The sequence below is a fragment of the Abrus precatorius genome, unplaced genomic scaffold, assembly GCF_003935025.1.
Source record: "Abrus precatorius isolate BTA unplaced genomic scaffold, Abrus_2018 Scaffold11, whole genome shotgun sequence".
NCBI lineage: Eukaryota > Viridiplantae > Streptophyta > Magnoliopsida > Fabales > Fabaceae > Abrus > Abrus precatorius.
In genome coordinates, this window is record NW_020874303.1 from 3,078,872 (window position 1) to 3,099,413 (window position 20,542).

Sequence of the window (20,542 nt, forward strand, 5' to 3'; positions counted from 1 at the left end):
ATCAGTTACGTTCATTTGAACTGTAGAGATATTTATATCAAGTTGCAAAGAGAAAAAATAAGAATGCTTTACATTTGATCTGGAAGCAAATCTCAACTAGTAACATACAAGAGATTTTGTTTTGAAACAATATTTTTATATTAGGTTAAAGATAAAAAGTTATTTAATTTTATTTAATTTTATGCTGATATTTATATAGACAGGCCCAGCACATATGTTTTTTAAGCAAATTCTATGCCATTCTTCTTTGTTGATGTGATGATTAATTAGAACATGTATGTTCTTACATGTGATGCATAATTTTAATTTAACTTTTTTATGTGAAAGTTTTAATTTAGTCTCTAATTGTGCAAGACTTTTTGAAATAGTCTTAACATTTTTTAAAAAATAATTGTTGAAAATTTTCTTGATATGGAAGGTCATTAATAAGGCGACGAAATTTTTAATAGTTTTATTAATTTTATTCTTTAGATTGATTTTGAACAGTTAAAAATAATATTTATTATATTCTAACTATAAAAAAATGATTTTTTTAAATAAAATTTTTATTTTTAATTATTTAATTTCAATCCATAAAATTGACATTTTCCTACAAGCTATTTATTACTTTTATACTACAAGCCAATCAGCAAGTACCAATATCGTAATTACATTTATGAACTTCAACTTCTTTCTCCAATTACTTTTTAAAAAAAAAAATTTCTTTATGATATTTTTTAACAATATCATATTAGCATCAATCAATTAATGTACAATTAAAACCATAGTTAATAAAAGGTGATCGAGATTCGTTATTCCAAAATACCAAAGTGTAACCATTATTTATCATGCAAATTCTTGATGGATATTTTGTTGGTTAATTTTTTAAAAACAATAATATTTTAAATAATTCTTAATTAATTTTTAGACATGATTAATATTTTAAGACTATCCTTTGTAATTAATTGGTAGATCCTAGAACCTCTTATCCCATCTTGACCTTTCACTATCCAATTATTAAAGGCTGCAAACTGTCACTTTAAGCATTCAAAACCTATATATATAAATGTCACTTGCAATGTACTTGCTCAACACATTTTTATTAATGCTCCTTGATTCTTTCCAGCAAATTAAGCATTTGTTAGAAGACTCTACCAAGCAAGAAATATAAACAAGTGGGAAAGACACTTGTCACAAGGCAAATAGATTTGAGTGTCTCATTCACCCTCCAACTTCTTTTTCTTGAATTCTATTCCAAAATACAACATTTTATGAAATTCCCACCCTGAAATAGTTACTCATTAGGCAATTAGAGGTGTTTCATTATTTCAATCTATATCCAAATTTGAATTCAATTGATCACAAGTGGAAACTATATTGATAGTTATTGTACTCTTTAAATCTTCAACGTTCATTTTGGTTCTTAAATTAAAGTTGAGGCCAACATCAACTCTTTTCAAATGGGGATTTACTATATGGTAAGCTTTAATTCAAGCTAATTATAGACATTAGTTCCACTTTGGAGCGAGGCAATGCATATAGAAAACATAAAGCTGTTTGTGAAAATAGGGAAGTAATTGACCATCAATAGTACATGAAAGATGTGAAATGAAAAATTTTTAAAACAATTTAAGGATGGATTTCTAATAGACATTTCGTTGATATTATTCTTCAAATAAAAATTATGTAAACTAGTTTAGTTGGCAATGAAATTTATAAGAGAAGTTTCAATATAGCTTAGCTTTAGAGATTACTTGATTAATAAGGCTTTTATTACCAACGCCTACCCATATAAATAAATAATAAAAAAGGACAAAATTACACATAACTAAATATTTAAAAATATAAAATGAATTTTTTTATATTAATTTTCTTTCAAAGAGCACACAAATGAATTACATCTCACTATTTGAACATTCTGCTTCACAGCATTTGTAGGGGTCCATTGGATCATTCTTTTACAATTTATTACCATGGTATTGTAAAATCATATTAATCCTATTTCGATTTAACAAATTAGTAATCTAATGAATATATTGCAAAGAAGTAACATAATTCCTAAAGTCTTACTTACTATCATTAATTAAATATAATGCACTTAGTGGAACAATAAGTTTTTAGCATGGACCCTTATCTGATGCTGACCAAATATGGACTCTTTTTTGAAGAAATATGATATTTCTTGCTCAGGACTGGTCCAAGGGGAAAGCTGTTTTTTTTAAGCCTCAATTATGTATAAATTATAAATTTTAATACTTACATCATTTATTTTATAAAATTAAAGTTTATCTTATATTAAATTTTATATAATTTAGATATTTATCAGTATATTATCTAAAATTTAATATTTTTATATTTTAAAAACATATTACTTATTAATATAAAGTGAATAAATGAAATTAATTCCTTTTATAAATTAAAATTAACTTATATTTTTTTAATTTTATAAAAAATTCTTTTATGGTAGGTATATTAATTAAAATTTATTATTTTTTTATATTTTAAAACTAAAGATTAGATCAACTCAGTTTATAAATAAAATACATCAATCTTTAAAATTATATATATATATATATATATATATATATATCATGATATGTAAAATACTATTTAGTCGCTTTGGTTTTAATTACTCATATATAGTCTTTTTCAAGTTTTAAAAATTTACTATTTTTGTCATTCTAATTTTAATTGCTCACATATAGTTGTTTAAATTTTTTAAATTATAATTTTTGAACTCCTAATTGTAATTCTTCATGTTTAATTTTACTAATTTTTCAAATGTTTAAATTGAGTGATTTATTATTGGATAAAATTTTGATGAAGAAGACTTAATTCGAATATTTAAAAAAATTAAATGGACTAAATATGTGTAATTATAACTAAAGGAACCAAAAACGTGTATTTACAAAATTAAAGAAACTAAAATTATATATTTAAAAAATTAAAGAGACTAAGTATGATCAATTAAAATTAGAGGGACAAAATTTGTATATTTAAAAAGTTAGAGGAATTAAATATGAGCACTCAAAATAAAAAAAAAAGCTAAAATTACAAATAGCTTAAAATATAAAAACTAAAGGTAAAATTAATTAAAAATAATTTATATATTTGGTATAAATAACATATTCATCTTCCTTGTAGAGCTTGATAGGCTTATTTCTATTCCAAACACGTTAATGGATGATATGTCGCGATCAGACATTGTCATTTGGTCCTTCTAGCTTTCTTTCTCTGGGCGGTGGGAACCACTCGAAACGCAGCGTTTTGCATGGCATCACGCCACTGACGCATGCTAGGTAGGTGGTGCCAGTAAGTGGACCCCACCTATAGCGTTAAGCGGTTAAGCCCTTACTATGAGCCGTTAGCTTTCAAAACGTGTCACTTACGTTGAACGCTTTCGTCTACGTAAAATGAATTAGTTTCCAAGAATTTTTAATAATTTTTAAAATTATTTTATAATTAAATAAATATTTAATTACATTTTATCATATAATTGTAGTTTAATAAATGATAATTATATATATATATATATATGTGATATACATTATTTTTAATTTTTTTTACTAAATTACTTAGATTAATATTTAATTAGATTAAGATAACCAGATGTGACTCTATAAGAAAATAGGGATCAACATTTTCAAATATGTACTATCTCTTTAGTATAAATTCTCATGTTGGAATACAATTAATTTGAACATTCAAAATCAATATCTATTTCTTATTCGTTCAAGTCTTTGGGAGTGGAATTTACTCATAGGAAAGAAAATGGAGGAGCTTATGGCACCATTAAAACTTAACCATCAAGATTAATTAATCTCTTGTAAAGATAAATTAAGTATAATTTTATATAACATTAGATTATTAATCATTATATAAATGTAAAAATTCATTTTTATTTTACTTTTACCTTTTTCTTTGAATTAAGGCTAAATTTTTGTCACATGTATAAATATATACCGAGTGAGAGCATAAATAAAAGTTCATTTTGATCATATAACTATACATAAATAGTTAATATAAAATATAAGTAAAATTAACATCACAATTACACCAATAAAACAAATTATTTTTGAACTATTGAATGAATCACAAATCAATCCTATTCAAAACAATAACACATATTAAAATTTATTTTGTCATATATACACGTGAGAAATGGTTGATTCATTAATGGGAATTAAATATTTGCTTTTATACTATTTATTAATAATTTTTAATTAATTTAGTATTATTTAAAATTATATATATATATATATATTAAAATTAATGTAATATATATTTAAAATAAATAGGTATTTAATTATTTTTTAACGTTTATTTAAGTTTTATAAAGTTAACAAATAATCTAAATAACATATAATTATAATTTAACATAAAGTTAGAATATTTAACGAGTATAAAAAATTAAATATAAATGATTAAATTTTAATTAAATAATTAAATTAAAGAAAAATGACATTTGTAAATAATCAAACAATTATTAATTAAATTTTAATGTTTTTCTTTTATGCAATTATTAATGATATACTTTACATTGATAATTTTAAAATAAAATTACTCTTTCTAAATGCATGCAATACAAGTGTATCATGGTTGTCACCAATTTATAAGCTTGACAAATCTATTGGCCTTTTCTCCGGCAGGTATAGCTGGAACATTCCCGGAAAAAGAAACTTTGCCGGAATGTGGAAACCACGCGCTTTTCCCCGTACGCTCTCTCTGCTTCTTCCTCTTCTTCACTCGCTGCTAGCACTAGTCTCTGCTCGGGGATCTAACAGAACCACTTGGAACACTCTCAGCGGTTGGTGTCTCGTTTCACTCTCTTTTCTCTTCCTTCTGATTTTCGCTTCATGCATGTCTCGCCGAGAAAATGCACCAAAAGAATAAAATGAAAAAGCGAATTATTCGAAGCTAAACTTAACTTTCTCGAGTGTTCCTTTTTTCTATCTGAAAATGTTAGCAACGCACTCTTTTTAACGCGTTTTTTTATAATTAGTCAATTCATTTAAAAAGTTAAATTAATTTTTAAACCGTTACACCGATCACAAAAAATGTGTTAAAAAGTGTGCCACAGTGTTGTATTTAAAAGACTGTGTTATTAGCATTTTTCTTTGTCGGGTTGGTGCTGATTTCACGTCCTGCTATCAGTCAGAGGATGGGTGCATTTCTTGCATGCAAACTTCGATTGAAATTTCGTTGGTGAAAATGGAAATATATGAAGCTGAAAATTGAGATGCTGTAATGTACTGTATTCTGGTGCTTAGAAAAATTATATTTTGTTTTTAGAATGAGAGTGAGTAGAGGAGTGAGAGTTTTGAAGTGGGAACAAGGATCAAGTTGTTGAGGATGGTGTGGCTGAGTAGTCATCAGAAATTTATAAATCTGTTTTTGCATGTGATAAACGGAAGCTTTGAAAGCATACAGAAAAGTTTGCTTTGTGATTAGTTTTCACAATGAACTGTCTGAAAATTCAAAATTATTTAATCTCACTTTTGTATGGTGAAGTTATGAATAATTGAGTAAAAACTAAAAAGAAATGAAATGAGAAAAAAGTTTGTAAGTTAATCATATATAACAAGGGGAAATTAGTTTCTTGAACACAATTTTGGCAAAATGAACTGTTTGTGAAATTAGAGAACCTCAAATCTCTGTTTGGTAATAATGGAGAGGTGAAGGCCAGTTGAGAACTGAATATAACTCTAGATATAATTAGATATTAAAGTTTTCTTCCATAAAAAATTTAAGAAGCCATTGTGAATTTTATTCGGCATGTTATTGAATTTGTGCACTGTTATGTATATATATATATATATATATATATATATATATATGAAAAACTTCTGTTCTGTACTTCGTGTCGTGGCACTTACTAGGACAAGTTTTTTGCAGGAAGGCCACCATTGGTCATTGCACGTGGTGGGTTTTCTGGGCTATTTCCTGATTCCAGTGATGCTGCCTATGTTTTTGCAGTAGAAACTGGTTTAAAAGATCTCATTGTATGGTGTGATTTGCAATTAACGAAAGATGCGGGTGGGATCTGCGTTCCAGATATCAAACTTGAAAATGCTACTGACATTGATTATGTTTTCAAAAATAAAAGTAATTACTCCGTTAATGGTGTACAAACCAGCTCCTATTTTGCTGTGGATTACACCCTGAAGGACCTGCAATCCAATGTCCAGTGTAAGTTCAACTTATGTAATGATGTAACTTTTTGTTACATACTTTCAGTAATTGATGGACCAACTGATTCTTTCCACCTCTTCCATTGATCTTACACCGACACATTTATGTATTAAAATAATTTTAGAAGTTAACAGTAACTAACAACTATAGGTTAGGTTTGTAATTCTTGTTTAGTATTGGACGAAGGAAGTGGAGAAGAACATAATTTAGAAACAAAACCCCGAGTTTCACACCTTGGATTCTTGGGCTTCAGAACCTTGAAGATAGTGCAGCACCCATCAGAAAGTAGGATACTTATTTCTACTTTCCACCTCTTAGATACTCCAGCACATCACTTAGAGTATGAACATCTAAATTTGAGACCCTAATGGGCAAAAACTTTGGTTCCTTGGATTTAAAAACTTGCAATTAATATTAAAAATAAAAACAAAACTGTAAGCTAAATGAGAGAAGGCCTAAATAGTGCACTTGGTAATTACGCTATCAAAATCACGCTATCAAATTATTGAGATACCGTACTGCCAAATATAAAAGTAGAAGAAACTGGAACATACTATGCCTCTCAAGTTTTAAAGTGGATAATTCCTACAAATTTAAGGAACGTATAATATATAATCACTGGGACATTAAAGTATACTTCTTTTTGTATGTTCTGCCATCTTTAAGTCTATGTTTCATCCAATTTTTGCTAAATGCATCAAAGGTTATTCCCAAGCAAATATGAAATTTATGCCAGAGAAGTTGTGTTCCTGCTAGATTAAGTCACTTCTTATTTATTTTATTTCACATCATGCTAACCTTAATTGATTTCTGCTTATCCCTATTAACTTAGTTCTCCCCATGCATATGATCACTGTCTTTGATTACTATTGTGGTGATAGCTGTCATTTGATGATTTAGTCTCTTTGCAGCTTGTAAATTAATGACAAATGCGTTTGGCCTAGTCATAGATTTTTTTGACGTATTCTATTTGGTAATAGAAATTGGCATTTTCGTAGATTTTGTGCCAAATTCTCTTGTTCAATATTTATAAATGTATTGAGATATTCAACCCTGTTGTTCAAAAACCAAAATAACTTAATAAGGGTGCATATCCTGGTTAATAGTTGTTTAACAACTGTGAAGTGTTACACTAGTAATATATATGTTTTACCCACAGTCGGTGTGTAATTTCTCTGTATCTTTTGCTTTTGAGCTTTATATATAGTTGCTAACTGTTTTCATTACTGGACAGTGGTTCAGGGAGTATACTCTCGAACAAACAGGTTTGATGGAAGATTAAATGAAATTCTTACTATCAATGACTTGGTTAAAGAAGCAGCCCCACCAGGATTGTGGTTGAATATTCAGGTAAATGGAAGGCACAATCCCTTTTCATCATCCAGTATTCTAGTTTTTCCAGAACTAAGACTTGTTTTTCCGATGTTTTGCAGCATGATGCATTCTACACAAAACACAATTTGAGCATGAGAAACTTCGTGCTTTCTGTTTCTAGAACAGTAAAAATCCGTTATATCTCATCACCTGAAGCTGGTTTCTTAAGAAGTATAAGAGCACACTTCAACCCAAGAACGACAAAACTAGTCTTCAGGTTTCTGGGACTAGATGAAGTAGACCCATCAACCCATAAGACTTATGGTTCACTTTCAAAAAATCTAACATTCATCAAGACATATGCTTCAGGAATTATTGTTCCCAAAGGATACATATGGCCTGTAGATCCAAGTTTTTATCTACTACCACATACCTCTTTGGTCTCCGATGCGCACAAAGTGGGGCTGGAGGTCTTTGCATCAGATTTCGCGAATGATATTCCAATTAGCTTTAATTACAGTTATGACCCTGTTGCTGAGTACCTCAATTTCATTGACAATGGAAACTTCTCTGTTGATGGTGTGTTGTCTGACTTTCCCCTAACATCATCTGAAGCTATTAGTAAGTTATGTCTTTTTCCATTTTATTAAAATGGCCATCCATAAATATATTCATTTGAACTGAGAGACTGCATTCATACATTTACTCTTACACAAATGGAAACTTACTTCTTCAATGTTTTGTTCACTATTACTATTATTGTTTCTACTGCAAAATTGTATTTGTACATTGGAATGTGGTAAAAACCTTGGGAGTATTAGGCAAGGAGTCCATTGGACGACTATTATTTTTCTTAACAATCTGCTACTTTGTTATATGGATATTTATTTTCTATTATAAATTAGGAATATTATTCAGCTTGTATATATTCAGGATTCCTAATTTAGGTTGTACAAATCAGGAATTTGGATCAAGTGTCATTAATAGTTGTAAATGCTATGTATTATTAATTGAGAGGAATATAATGAAGGCTAGAAAGCCAAATCTCTGGCATGGTATCGCAAGTCTCCTAGACGAAACTGTGCGTGTTTTGGTCTTTGGTTCCTGGTCTCTTGTTCTTCTTCTCCGTTGCACGCACAACAGTGAAGTGTGCTTTGGTTCGTCGCTCCTTGTTTTGCAAATTCATTTGCGACGCTCTCCTTTGTGGCCCTTTGTTTTGTTGCGTAGCGCGCGTTTCTCATCACCTGTGGGTTCTTGGTCTTGCTGGTTCTTGCTTCTTTTTTGTTCTAAGATCTCCGTGAAAGGGAAAGGCATGTGATGACATGTTGATGGGACCTCCTTTAAACCTACAGCCAACTGAGCTGGATGCTTGGGAGACTAAGGATGCCCAATTTTTTTCCTGGCTTTTCGGGTCCATTGAGCCTCTAATGGTCAATAACCTGTGCTCATTTTCTACTGCCAAAGACATGTGGGACTATCTCAAGCTTTCAACTAGGACCATTCTGCCAAACGCTTTCAGTTGGAACTGGACATAAGCCAATTATATTCAAGCTAATCTCTCTGTTCAGAAATTTTATTCTGGTTTCCTAAACTTGTGGACTGAGCACTCTTCCATAGTACATGCTAATGTTCTGAAAACTTCATTGGTTGTTGTTCAAGAGGTTTATGTGGTCACTAAGTGGGATCAATTCCTCATGAAGCTTCCACCAGAATTTGAAGTTGTACGTGCTGCTCTCCTAAATTGGAACTCACTCCCTTCTTTGGATGTATGTGTTGGAGAACTGCTTTGGGAGGAACAACGTCTCCTCACTCAATTGTCGCCATGTCTCATGACTCTTCTATTTCAGAAGCTATTGCTATTGCCTATTCTGCCTAAGCCAAAGCCAAAGGTCATGATACATGACAGGTTCAGTTTTATTCACGCTAGTTTGGACATATTGCTCGCCATTGCACCAAGAAGTTTTGCAACTATTGTAAGCAACATGGCCTTATTATCACGGACTGTCCCACTAGACCAACATGGTACTAGGTACAAGCTTTTCATGCAGCTAGTTCCATGGCTGATCAACCCACTTCTGTCTCACCCCCTACTGATGCTTTGACTCCGGAAAAGGTGCAGCAAATAGTACTCTCAGCTGCATTAGGCATCCGGGTATATCCAATGATATATATTCACCATATTTTGTTGATTCTAGGACCTCCAATCATATGACTTGTACCTCTATCCATTTGAACAATGTTTGTCCTTATAATGACATTCACAACATTCAGATTGCTAATAATACTCTTTTAATTAATGTCGTTGGTGATATCACTCCTTCCTTTTAGGATGTATTTGTGTGCCAGACTTGTCTCCAATTTAATTTCGGTTGGACACTTATTGAGCAATAAAATTGTGATTCCTAGTTCACCCTTTAATTGTTGTGTATTATTTATTGAGAGGAATAGAATAAAGGAAGGCAAGAAAGTCAAATGTCTGACACATAGTTATCAATAGCGGCCATAGCGGCCGCTATCGCGTTATCAATAGTGGCCATAGTGGCCGCTATCGCGGCATAGTGGAGCAGAGCAGCGCAACGGTTCAGTGTCACGGCTGTCGCGTCGCGAATAGCGGCCGAAAATAGCGAAAATCGCGGCTATAGCAGCTGCTATTCTGTTCTGCTTAAAAGGGATTTCAGCCCCCCTTTATTTTCTGAATCTTCTCCCTCCCTCTCACAGACCCTAGCCCCTCAACTCACCTTTCAACTCTCTCCTCAGCTCTCCTCTCATTTCTTCTCTTTTCTCTGTTTTGATTCCCCTACTTTGTTCTATTTCATGTATGTGTGTGCATTAAAACTTCAGAATAGCAGTCATCCCGCTACTGCTATCCCCGTTATAGCGTTTTTGAGGCTAGCCGCTCCGCGCCGCTATCCAGGATTGACTACTATGGTCTGACAGAAAGTCAAATGTCTGACCGGGAGTACCACGTCACAAAAGCTAGCCATTGTATTTGGAGAGCCCTAAGCCTTATAAACCTTACACTAAAATTGCTTCCTTCCTATCTGGGACTAAAGTTCCATACCTTACAATTAGATCCTAATATTCTACCATGCTCTACAGCACTGGTGCCCATGCTCTACAGCACTGGTGCCCATGCTCTACAGCACTAGCCCTTTGACTTGTCTCAGGTGAACATTGCAATATCACTATCATCACCTGCATTGTCGTTTGCAATTGAGAGATGCAGTGGAAGGATTTATTGCCAATTGATAAGAACCTTGAGACAACCACATCTCAAAAGCTAGATGTTATACATGGAGAGCTCAAGTTCTTACCTTGCAACTAGATCCTAATAGAATGGACTTTATGCAACTATGATCCTTTAAATTTAATGTTACTAGTGTATTGATGGTGTTGTGGTGATAGTGTCTTGGTGAATCACCTTAAATGTGTCCCTCCTACATTTGGATGCATTTTTACTTTCTTAATATTTTAAGTGCGAGTGCATTTTTAAAGCAAGGATGATGCTAGAATTTAGGGATCAACATGCCAAATATTGATCTGTCTGTAAGCTAGTTTATCTTCATTTTGACATCTAGGTAAGGAGGGTATATAGTATTTCCACGAGGATGACGCTTGTATAGTTATTCTTGATTAAAAAAATGGCTCTCAAGGAATTGATATTGACAACATATAGAATTCCATGTCTTAACTCTTAACGAGCGTGCTAGTACACACACAATATAATATATAATGACGTTATCTTTTACATCTTTGATCAATATATAAGGACCATCATATTAGATGGAGAATAGAGTAGAAAAGAAGAAAGTGACAAAAGAAGAGATATTGAATGAGTTTTTCTCTGTTAGGGTTCTTTCTTGCAAGAGGTTGAGAGTTTTATGAGAGGGATTTCATGATATTCAATATTTATACATTGTTATTCATAATGGAGATTTTGTCACTGTCCGTAGATGTAACCCACCCTAGTTGAATTATGTTAAATTTAGTGTGTTTTAATCTTAAATATCTTACTTCATATACATTCTAATTTTTTGTTTTGATTTATTATCATTTTACATCTTTTACCCTCTACATATTTCTTGATTGATTGCAGTAGAACAGAAGAAAGGAGAAAGAACTCTCTTCCAAGGGTTTTCCTTTCACAAAGAGAAAAAAACACAATTAACAAATGATAACAGATCTAAATGCCTCCTTTCCCCTTATATTTTCCCATTCATTTGTCACTACCTTACTAGCTAACAAACATAACTGCCCAAATTAATAATCGTAATTCCTAACAACAGCCATTGTAAAATTAAACATGATATTCGTTTTCCTTATTACATGAACACAAATAAATACACTTTTCCACAAAGTATTGGATGCTATTGTAATTGAAAATTCCAGTATTGATTTACTATGCTTCTGCATCTTCTAAAAATATATATCTATGTTATAATTAAATGTGGATTCTTCGTACATAATCTTTGAATGCATGAGTAAACAATTCCCCCACCTTTCAAATTAACTTTGAATTCTCTTCTTATCATGCAGACTGCTTTGCTCACATAGGCGCTAATGCTTCAAAGAAAGGTACATTAAAATCAATGCTTTGTTATGCTTTTATGAATATGTCTTCTCATCTTGTTCATTATTAGTCTATCCCTGGTTGATTCATTGTATAACGCTTCTATACTGGCATAGATTACATAATTGTTGACCTAATACATTTTTATTCCATTCATGTTTCAGTTAACACTTTGGTCATTTCAAAATATGGAGCAAGTGGAGATTATCCTCACTGTACTGATTTAGCATATGAAAAGGCTATTTCAGATGGTGCGGATGTTCTTGACTGTCCTGTTCAAATGTCAAATGATGGAATACCATTTTGCTTAAGCACTATTGATCTTATTGAGAGCACAAACGCTGCTCAATCACGTTTCAGCAAACTTGCCACCCAAATCCCAGAGATCAAATCTGGCAGTGGCATATTTACATTCAACTTGAAATGGGATGATATCAAAAGCTTGACCCGTAAGTCAAATGGTCCAATACTCTTCATTCAGGTCATCCATATAAGACCTATCAAACAGTAAAAGATTTAGAATTCAAATAAGCAAAAATTCAAGTAAAATGAGATACATATACACAATACAAACAAATCATAAGTTAGGAATAATTGGGAAACAAATGACCTTACCTCTTCTCTTTAGAGGATAATCAATTTTGCTTACAGATGTTATCATAACTGTTTTGATCTTTTTCTTTGTGGAATTAATCTTTTGTAACATGCTACATCCATCTTATAAGAGATATGCTTTAAAGCTGCATGGACCTGATAGAGGCATATAAACCCTGCACTGACTAATCCCTTATTTACAGCTACTTGAAAAACTAATCTTATTAAAAAGTTTATTCATTTTGCCCTAGCTTGCAACTTTTTTTAAAAAATTTTTGTGCGTCACTGCCTTCTGTGAATAGATTGAGCATATATTTGACATCTGTGTTTTTCTGTTCTTCCTTGTACCTGCAGCCTCAATGCTGAGCCCTTATTCAACATTCAGTTTGTTAAGGAACCCAAAATATAACAAGGTGCAATTATTAACATTATCAGATTTCTTGAACTTGACAAGAAGTAAGGCTTCCCTGTCAGGTGTTGTGATCAGAATCGAGGTACGTTCTGCTTATGCCTATTAGTTGTATCTTCACTTCATTCCATTAACTGTAGAATATGTGAAAACGTAATGTCTTCGGTAAAAAGCAATCATGCTCAATAAGCTGTAAGTCAGACAGTAAAACCTAAAAAATGACTGCTCATGATTCGCAAGAGGCATTAGTATCATCCTTGTAAACATCAAGATAACAGTGAGAAGGGGGTCGAGCAATTTGTTGGCAACATCTATTTGATGAGTTGTCACCTTCATCTCTCAATCCCACACTTGCAATTTGCACACAGAGAACACACTCTTTAATTGACATAATATGAATAAATAATAAAAATATCAATTTAACTGATGCAAATGAGTAACGGAATATCAAATTCTTGCCAATTATTTCCAATTTAATATACTGTTAAATTGTTGCAATTATTATAGAATATTAAGGGTAATTGAAAAACAACAAACGGAAGTCTAATGATTTTAGACTTTAGAGTACTGCAGGAGCAACCTATCTGGATGCAGAAGAGGATACACCGTATTTTATCTATTTTAAGTGAAAAAGAAATTAGTTCATATATTTTACGTATCTTTTAATATCTTTGACAATTAAAATTTTTGTATAGACCTGTATCCTCAAAGTAGAAAAAGATAAACTTCTATCTACTTTCATAGGTATGGGTGTTATTTTATAGCACTACTCAATGAGTATATATACTCATATTTACATGTAGACTTATTATTTGTATTTTTTAAAATAAAATATTTTAGTACATTTTTTACTTATTTCTTTAATAATAAAGATAACTATCATTCTTCACTATTATAAGAATTACAGGGTTTTGTTTTATTTAATGATCTGTTATCTAGCTATTATAATGTATAAAAAGCTAAAACACAAAGTCTAGAGATGTCATCCAACCTTCTTAAATTGCTATCATTTAGCCATGTAAGTAGATTTTACACATTCCTCTTCCTTGGTTGAATGACTATCTTTCTTTTTAACAACTTTTAACCTTCACTATTTATAAATTTGATAATGTTAGTTACCCTATGCTAAGTTTTCAATTTTATATTTTTTCCTTTTAGTAATGAGTTCAGTTAAAGGGAATTTGTCATACATCTAGATCCTAGATCTTTGACATTGCGTCAAAGCATGAAGCTTCTGGCCACTTATCACTTTTATATGGTTTATCTAAGGTGTGCCTTCGGGGACACAATAAGAAATCCACAAATATTAGGTTTTTGTTGGAAATTATAGTATTTAATATTATCAGTGTATTGAATCCTGTTATTTCTAATAAAACTTACAATCTATAAGTTCTTATTGTGTGTTCTTGTACACCTTAAAAGAACTGTTTGTTAAGGTGTTTGGTTAAGAAAATATATCTTGAAAAGAATAAAGAAGGGAAGAAAGGTACACGCATAGGGATCTCAAGCATCACATCTAAGAGGTTCATCACAAGTATAGTGGCAAGTGTTAATTTGAAAATAAGTTCTTTATTGATACTTGAATGGCTAGATGCTACATAGCTTTGAGGGGTCTTACTATCTAGTTGAAAATCAAGTGAGATTACATTAATAACACTTTCAATAAGGACTTTCCATTAATAACACGTTTTACAGCAGTTGCCCGGTCGTGAGAAAGCTGTAGTGTTCAAGGTGTAGAATTCGATTCCCCCACTCCTGATTTCCTACCCCAATTCCCCATCTTGATCCCATCAGGGGTCTCTTCAATCACAGAAAAGAGAAAGAGAATTATGCAGTTTCGATTTTATGAGGATGAATGATAGTTGTGTGTTCTTAACATGTCAATGCATAAGATAATGAATTTCTACAAATTTATTCTCTTTATATCTTCAAGTTAAGGTGTTTTCTACTCTCAGAATGCAGCCTATCTTGCAAGGGAACAAAGCTTAAGTGTGACTGATGCAGTCATTGATACTTTGAGCAAAGCAGGTTATGATAAACCAAGGGCTCCCAAAGTTATGATTCAATCCACTAATAGTTCTGTACTACTGAAATTCAAGGAGAAAACCAAATATGAGCTTGTCTACCAGATTGATGAGATAATTGATGATGTTGTTAATTCAGCTATTTCAGATATCAAAAGCTTTGCTCATTCCGTGGTTGTTAAAAAGGCATCTGTTTATCCTGTCAGTGACCTATTCCTGACAGGCTCTACAAAGACTGTGTCAAAGTTCAAATCTTCTAATATCTCTGTTTATGTAGAAACCTTCAGCAATGAGTTTCTATCTCAGGCATGGGATTTCTTGTCAGACCCAACTGTGGAGATCAACACATTTGTCCAAAATGAAGGAATTGATGGTGTCATCACAGACTTCCCAAAAACAGCTGATAGGTACAGAAGTAAGTGCAAACAAAACATTTATATCTTGCTCCAGGATTTTAGGTGGCTCTGATATTTTCTGTTTGATCACTTAGGGTGGAAACACTTTCTACTTCGAGTTCTCTCCCATACTTTATTTTAATATAGTAAAAATATTTCCTCATAATCGCTGTAGACGTAACCATACGACAAACAGTTGATTACTTTCTCCTTTTGTTTTCAATTCCATCATATATTTTACTATCTCCCTCATTATGTTTCCTCCTTGTGTTCCCTTAGCAAATCCCTTCAGGTCAAATTCAGCTCTACGATGAAGTCTCGCATCTGATTACTGATATTATTGTCCTCATCCTACTGCAGGGAACAGATGCTTGAATTTGGGAAACAGTATACCTCCTTACATGCAACCAGTTGAAATAGGTGGCCTTTTACAAGTTATGACCAAATCTTACTTGCCACCAGCTGAGGCTCCAGCCCCTCCCCTGACTAAATCTGAAGTGACAGAAACTCCTTTGCCTACTGTTTCTAAAATAGCCCCATCTTCTAACCCCATTGCTGTGGCTGGACCAGGAGCACAACCACCACGAAATGCACAGGCTAAGGTCACTGTCTGCTGCTTCTTGTCCACTCTGATTGTGCTTGTAGCTCCGCTTCTACTTTGAATGATGCAGTCTTCCCACTTCCCACTTCCCACTAAGAAGGGGGAAAAGGTGGCAGAAAGGGTAGTTGTTTATGCTGGCTTTAGCCCTCTAATGCCACGTCTCTTTCTGGGTTAAATAGAACGAAGTCTTTGGCTTCAGACGGGTAGAATAATCCAGATCTTTTAATTCCAGCAATAAGTTATTTCCATTAACTGTTGTAGCTATGTTTATTCCCCCTATCCTAGCTAAGTATGTATGAATTCTTTTTAGATAAGCAATTTGTATCTTCTGTTGTAAAATATATTTATATAGTGTTTTGCACCTGGCATAGCACAAGTAGAGACCCACATGAAGGTTTTAGGAATTATCCTGTCCATGTGCATGGGTTTATTGTTTCGATACTATTAGTAAATTTTCTTCTTCAGATTCCACTTGAAATTAACATATCCAGTTTCAACATTACTTTTCCTATACCGCCCCTCCCCCTCTTAAATTAATAAAAAATTATAAAATCACAAATGAGATTTATTAAATTAGGAGGTAAATTTGTATGATTTTTGTAAGTTTAAATAATTTTTAGTTAGTAGGGATAGGTTTGAAAGAGTTTATTAAGCACTGTTCTGGCTATGACTACTTGTGTCAAGGGAATTAATCTATCAACATGGGCTGCTTAAAATTACTTTGGAAGAACTTAATTAAGGGTAAAGGGAGTGTGTTGTTGATTAAAAATAATAAGCAAACGTGTTAAAAAGTTATGATAATTAAATGAAGTTTCGGAAGAAAAAAAAACATGTTTCGTGAACGATTGATTCAAAAAACTAAAATAAATGACCGTTTAAAAAACACTTTTGAAAGTTTTGTTTAACGTATATTTAAATTTAAAATAAATTAATTAAAATCGATATCGATATTTTCTGTAAGTTATAAAGAGCAGTTTTTAAAAATATTAATTAACAAAAAAAAAGCTTATATAAGGATAGAGATATATAATACAGTCTAAACAAAATATTTATAGAAGTTTTCCAATGCTCATTAGTTAGAAGAAAACATGAAAAAATACACCAAAGATGACTTCATGTATTTATAATATCGAGTTTAATTTTTATTTTTATTTTTTTGCTAATAAGAGGGGCAAAACACTCAAACAATAGGACATAAGAATTACACCTTCTTGTTCAAACACCACAAGCATCTAAACAAAGAAAGGGAAAAAGGAAAGCGGGAGGAGTATCAAAGCGTTCAATTGGAATACATCCATCTACTCCAAGCTTAGCAACATTGATTGGCTTCTCTACAAATGTAACTAAACCTAATAAATTTAATTTATTTTAACAACTCTCTAATATTAAACAATAAGGCAACAAAAGGATGAGAGTTAGATTGAACGTTCAGAACAAGGAATAAAGCCTCTTTAGAGTCTACTTTAATTCAAGTACTCTGAAAACTTTTGTGAATAACCAACTTGATATCCCAAAACATAGCCCAAAGTTCAGCAGCTAAAGGAGAACAAGGAGAAATGCAACCAAAGAAACTAGCAATAAAATTACCGCTATCATCCCTAATGAAACCACCACATCTTGCAGCCTGATGTTGATATGGGACTGATCCATCTACACTAAGCTTGTAATGACCAAGGCTGGGAGGGATCCACCAAACATGAACCTGTTGAATAAGCAAACCAGAACTAGACTTGTTACTAATTTTGAACACAATTAAAATAATTCATATCATAAATTATTTGTTGAACTAGAGAATTAGGCAAAACAAAAACCTACTGAAAAAGGAACTTATTTCTATCTAACCAAATGTACTAATCATATATCCGAAGATCCTACTCTAATTAGGAACAACAGAATGAGAATGATTAGCTAAATTCTGGTTAAGCCAATTATATAGGCTATTATTAAAGAAATTAGCCCAATGTTCAGGAAGAATAAAATGTTCCCAAACTTGTCTTGCATAAAAATAATCCCAAAGGACATGAATGATGGATTCAGATTCCTCACTACACCTAGTACAGATGGGAGAAGTAGTCATTCCTCTGTCATATCTCTCCTAATTGGTAAGCAATTTACCATGACCTATTTTCCATAAAAATAAATTGACTTTAGAAGGGCCCTTCCACCCTAAATCAACTTAAAAATATAAGAACAAGGTTTAAGCCTAAAGGATATATTGGATAAAAGATCATAAGCATACTTAAGTGAGAAAGTGCCATTATTGGACAAATTCCAAAAAAAATAGATTCTTAACCTTAGATCTGGATGAGGGTTAATACAACTTAATAAGGTACATAGCTGCTCAGGCAAGTAGGCTCTAATTTTATCCCACTGCCAAGACCCATGGGTAGAAAACAAAGTCACAGGGTGTTTAGATCTATAGCAAAAATAAGGAATAGAGAGTAAGTAGAAAGCGGTTTAAAATATTAATATTAATAATTAATTAAAATATATTATGAATATAATTTTTATATTAATTATTACATAAATTCTTTTGTTTGTGACAATTCATAATTCGTTTTCGTGTTCAAATTCACTTCATGAGTGAATGAAGCAATTTTAAGCATGTGTTTTTCTAAAAGAAACAAATCAACATAAACATTATGTTCAAAAGTTGACAATGGCAAGAAATCAGGGTTTTCCTAGAATCCCCCTTTTCTCACCTTGTAAACATAGAGCGAAATTCTCCATCTATTTTACAAGGAACAAAATAAGTATTTTTCTTAATCTAATTATAGGAAATAGATGATAAATTTAAAATATATTAATTATGAAATTATTTTTATACTATTTTTTATTAGTATAATTAAATATATGAGAAAAGATCTTCTCATATTAGTGTAAGTTTAAAATATATAAATAATTTTTTATATCTACTACTCATTTAGTTAAGAAATTAAACATAAATATTATTTTTCTTCTTTCATTTTAAAAATATTTTGGAGGTTGAGAACTTGAAGTATGTTTTAGTACTATAATTTTAAATTTTGATCGCTTAAAATAATTTTAATTCTTTTACTTACTTACTAATTTTATTTTATTATTATTATTATTAGTTTATATAATTGTTCAAATATTTAATTTAAGGATTATTTACTAATTTTATTAACAAAGAGTTTTATTTTAACTTTAAAATGAGATAACTTTCCTTTTCCTCCCATAAATTTCTAAATTTTCATAAAATGGGTTTATCGGAAAATATTTTATTTTACTATTTATAATTTTAATTTTGTATATACACTTCATAAATTTAATAAAAATTTGTATTATTTTTATATATTAAAAGAATCCACTTTACTAAAAAAACGGTTATTCATTTTAAGGTTGTAAATTATAACAGCTATCTAGCTAAATTGTTGAAGATTATATATTTTTTTGAACTTGATTTACATGGCACAGAATTTTAAATTTTATTTTTCATATATAAGTGCATTGACTGTAGTTTTAACCAAATAAATAAATAAATCAAAGGAATAAAAATGTAAAATATGTTAGGCTTTTTCGTTTGTTAGAAGTGATACACTTAAATTTTTTGGGATAACTATTGTAAGTGAAAAATACAAAATCAATTATAATGTATTTTATTGAAATATATAATGAGAAAAAAAGATAATAAAGGAATATGATTATAAATTAAGAAATAGATTCGTGTTAATAAAATTAGTTGAAAATCAATAAAGTAATATTAGAAATTTATATAATAAATAATCAAATAAAATTAACAAAACGTTTGATGTATTAAATACATAAATTAATCAGTGTCATTTTAAAGAACTAAAGTTTTTAAAATAGAAGATAGTTTGAATAATGTAGAAATATTGCCAATATCTTCCCATTGAAAAAAAAGAAAAAGAAAAAGCTTTGAAACAGTCATAAATGGCATGTTTCTATTTTTTGTTTTTATATAGTAGACTCGAAGTCTACGAAACTACAAGCCAAATATATTGTTTTCATTCATTGAAAGACTAAGAAAAAACAAGATATATGAATAGTTAATTTATGGGCAAATTATATTTATATTTTTGTTGTTTAATAAAACTAAGTCACTTTTAATTATTTAAAATTAGTCTTAAGAGCCGAGTTAATATTTTCTAATAATAATAAGTATTATCACTAATACACAGTTGTGGTGTTGTGATTATTGTTATATCTAAATTAATAAATATCAAATTTAATTCTCATTCATTAAACACGCACTAAATAATTTGGAAAATTGATATTATTAGAGCCTATCTGCTTTTTACTATTAAACAAAGTTAAACGCTTCTCAAATTTTCGTTTTATAAAAAAGTGTTTTATTTTTTTTATAATTTGCTGAAACTCTACATCATTAATATAAAAAGATGCTTAAAACCAGTTAATATCAATGTACCAATCAAGTTGACTGGTGCTGGCCATGCAACCCATCAATGGAAAATTGGAAGA

General features: G+C 30.9%; 1 protein-coding gene across 1 annotated transcript; it reads left to right on the top strand.

Moving 5' to 3' along the window:
- The first annotated feature begins 4,574 nt into the window (after positions 1 to 4,574).
- Positions 4,575 to 16,353, top strand: LOC113853689 (glycerophosphodiester phosphodiesterase GDPDL3-like). The gene is made up of 9 exons (XM_027484208.1): positions 4,575 to 4,786; positions 5,875 to 6,168; positions 7,406 to 7,521; positions 7,605 to 8,106; positions 12,022 to 12,060; positions 12,220 to 12,504; positions 13,004 to 13,143; positions 15,014 to 15,497; positions 15,838 to 16,353. Exons 1-9 carry the CDS (start codon positions 4,669 to 4,671, stop codon positions 16,137 to 16,139), a joined length of 2,280 nt encoding a protein of 759 aa, XP_027340009.1. The 5' UTR covers positions 4,575 to 4,668; the 3' UTR covers positions 16,140 to 16,353.
- Positions 16,354 to 20,542: the final 4,189 nt, after the last annotated feature.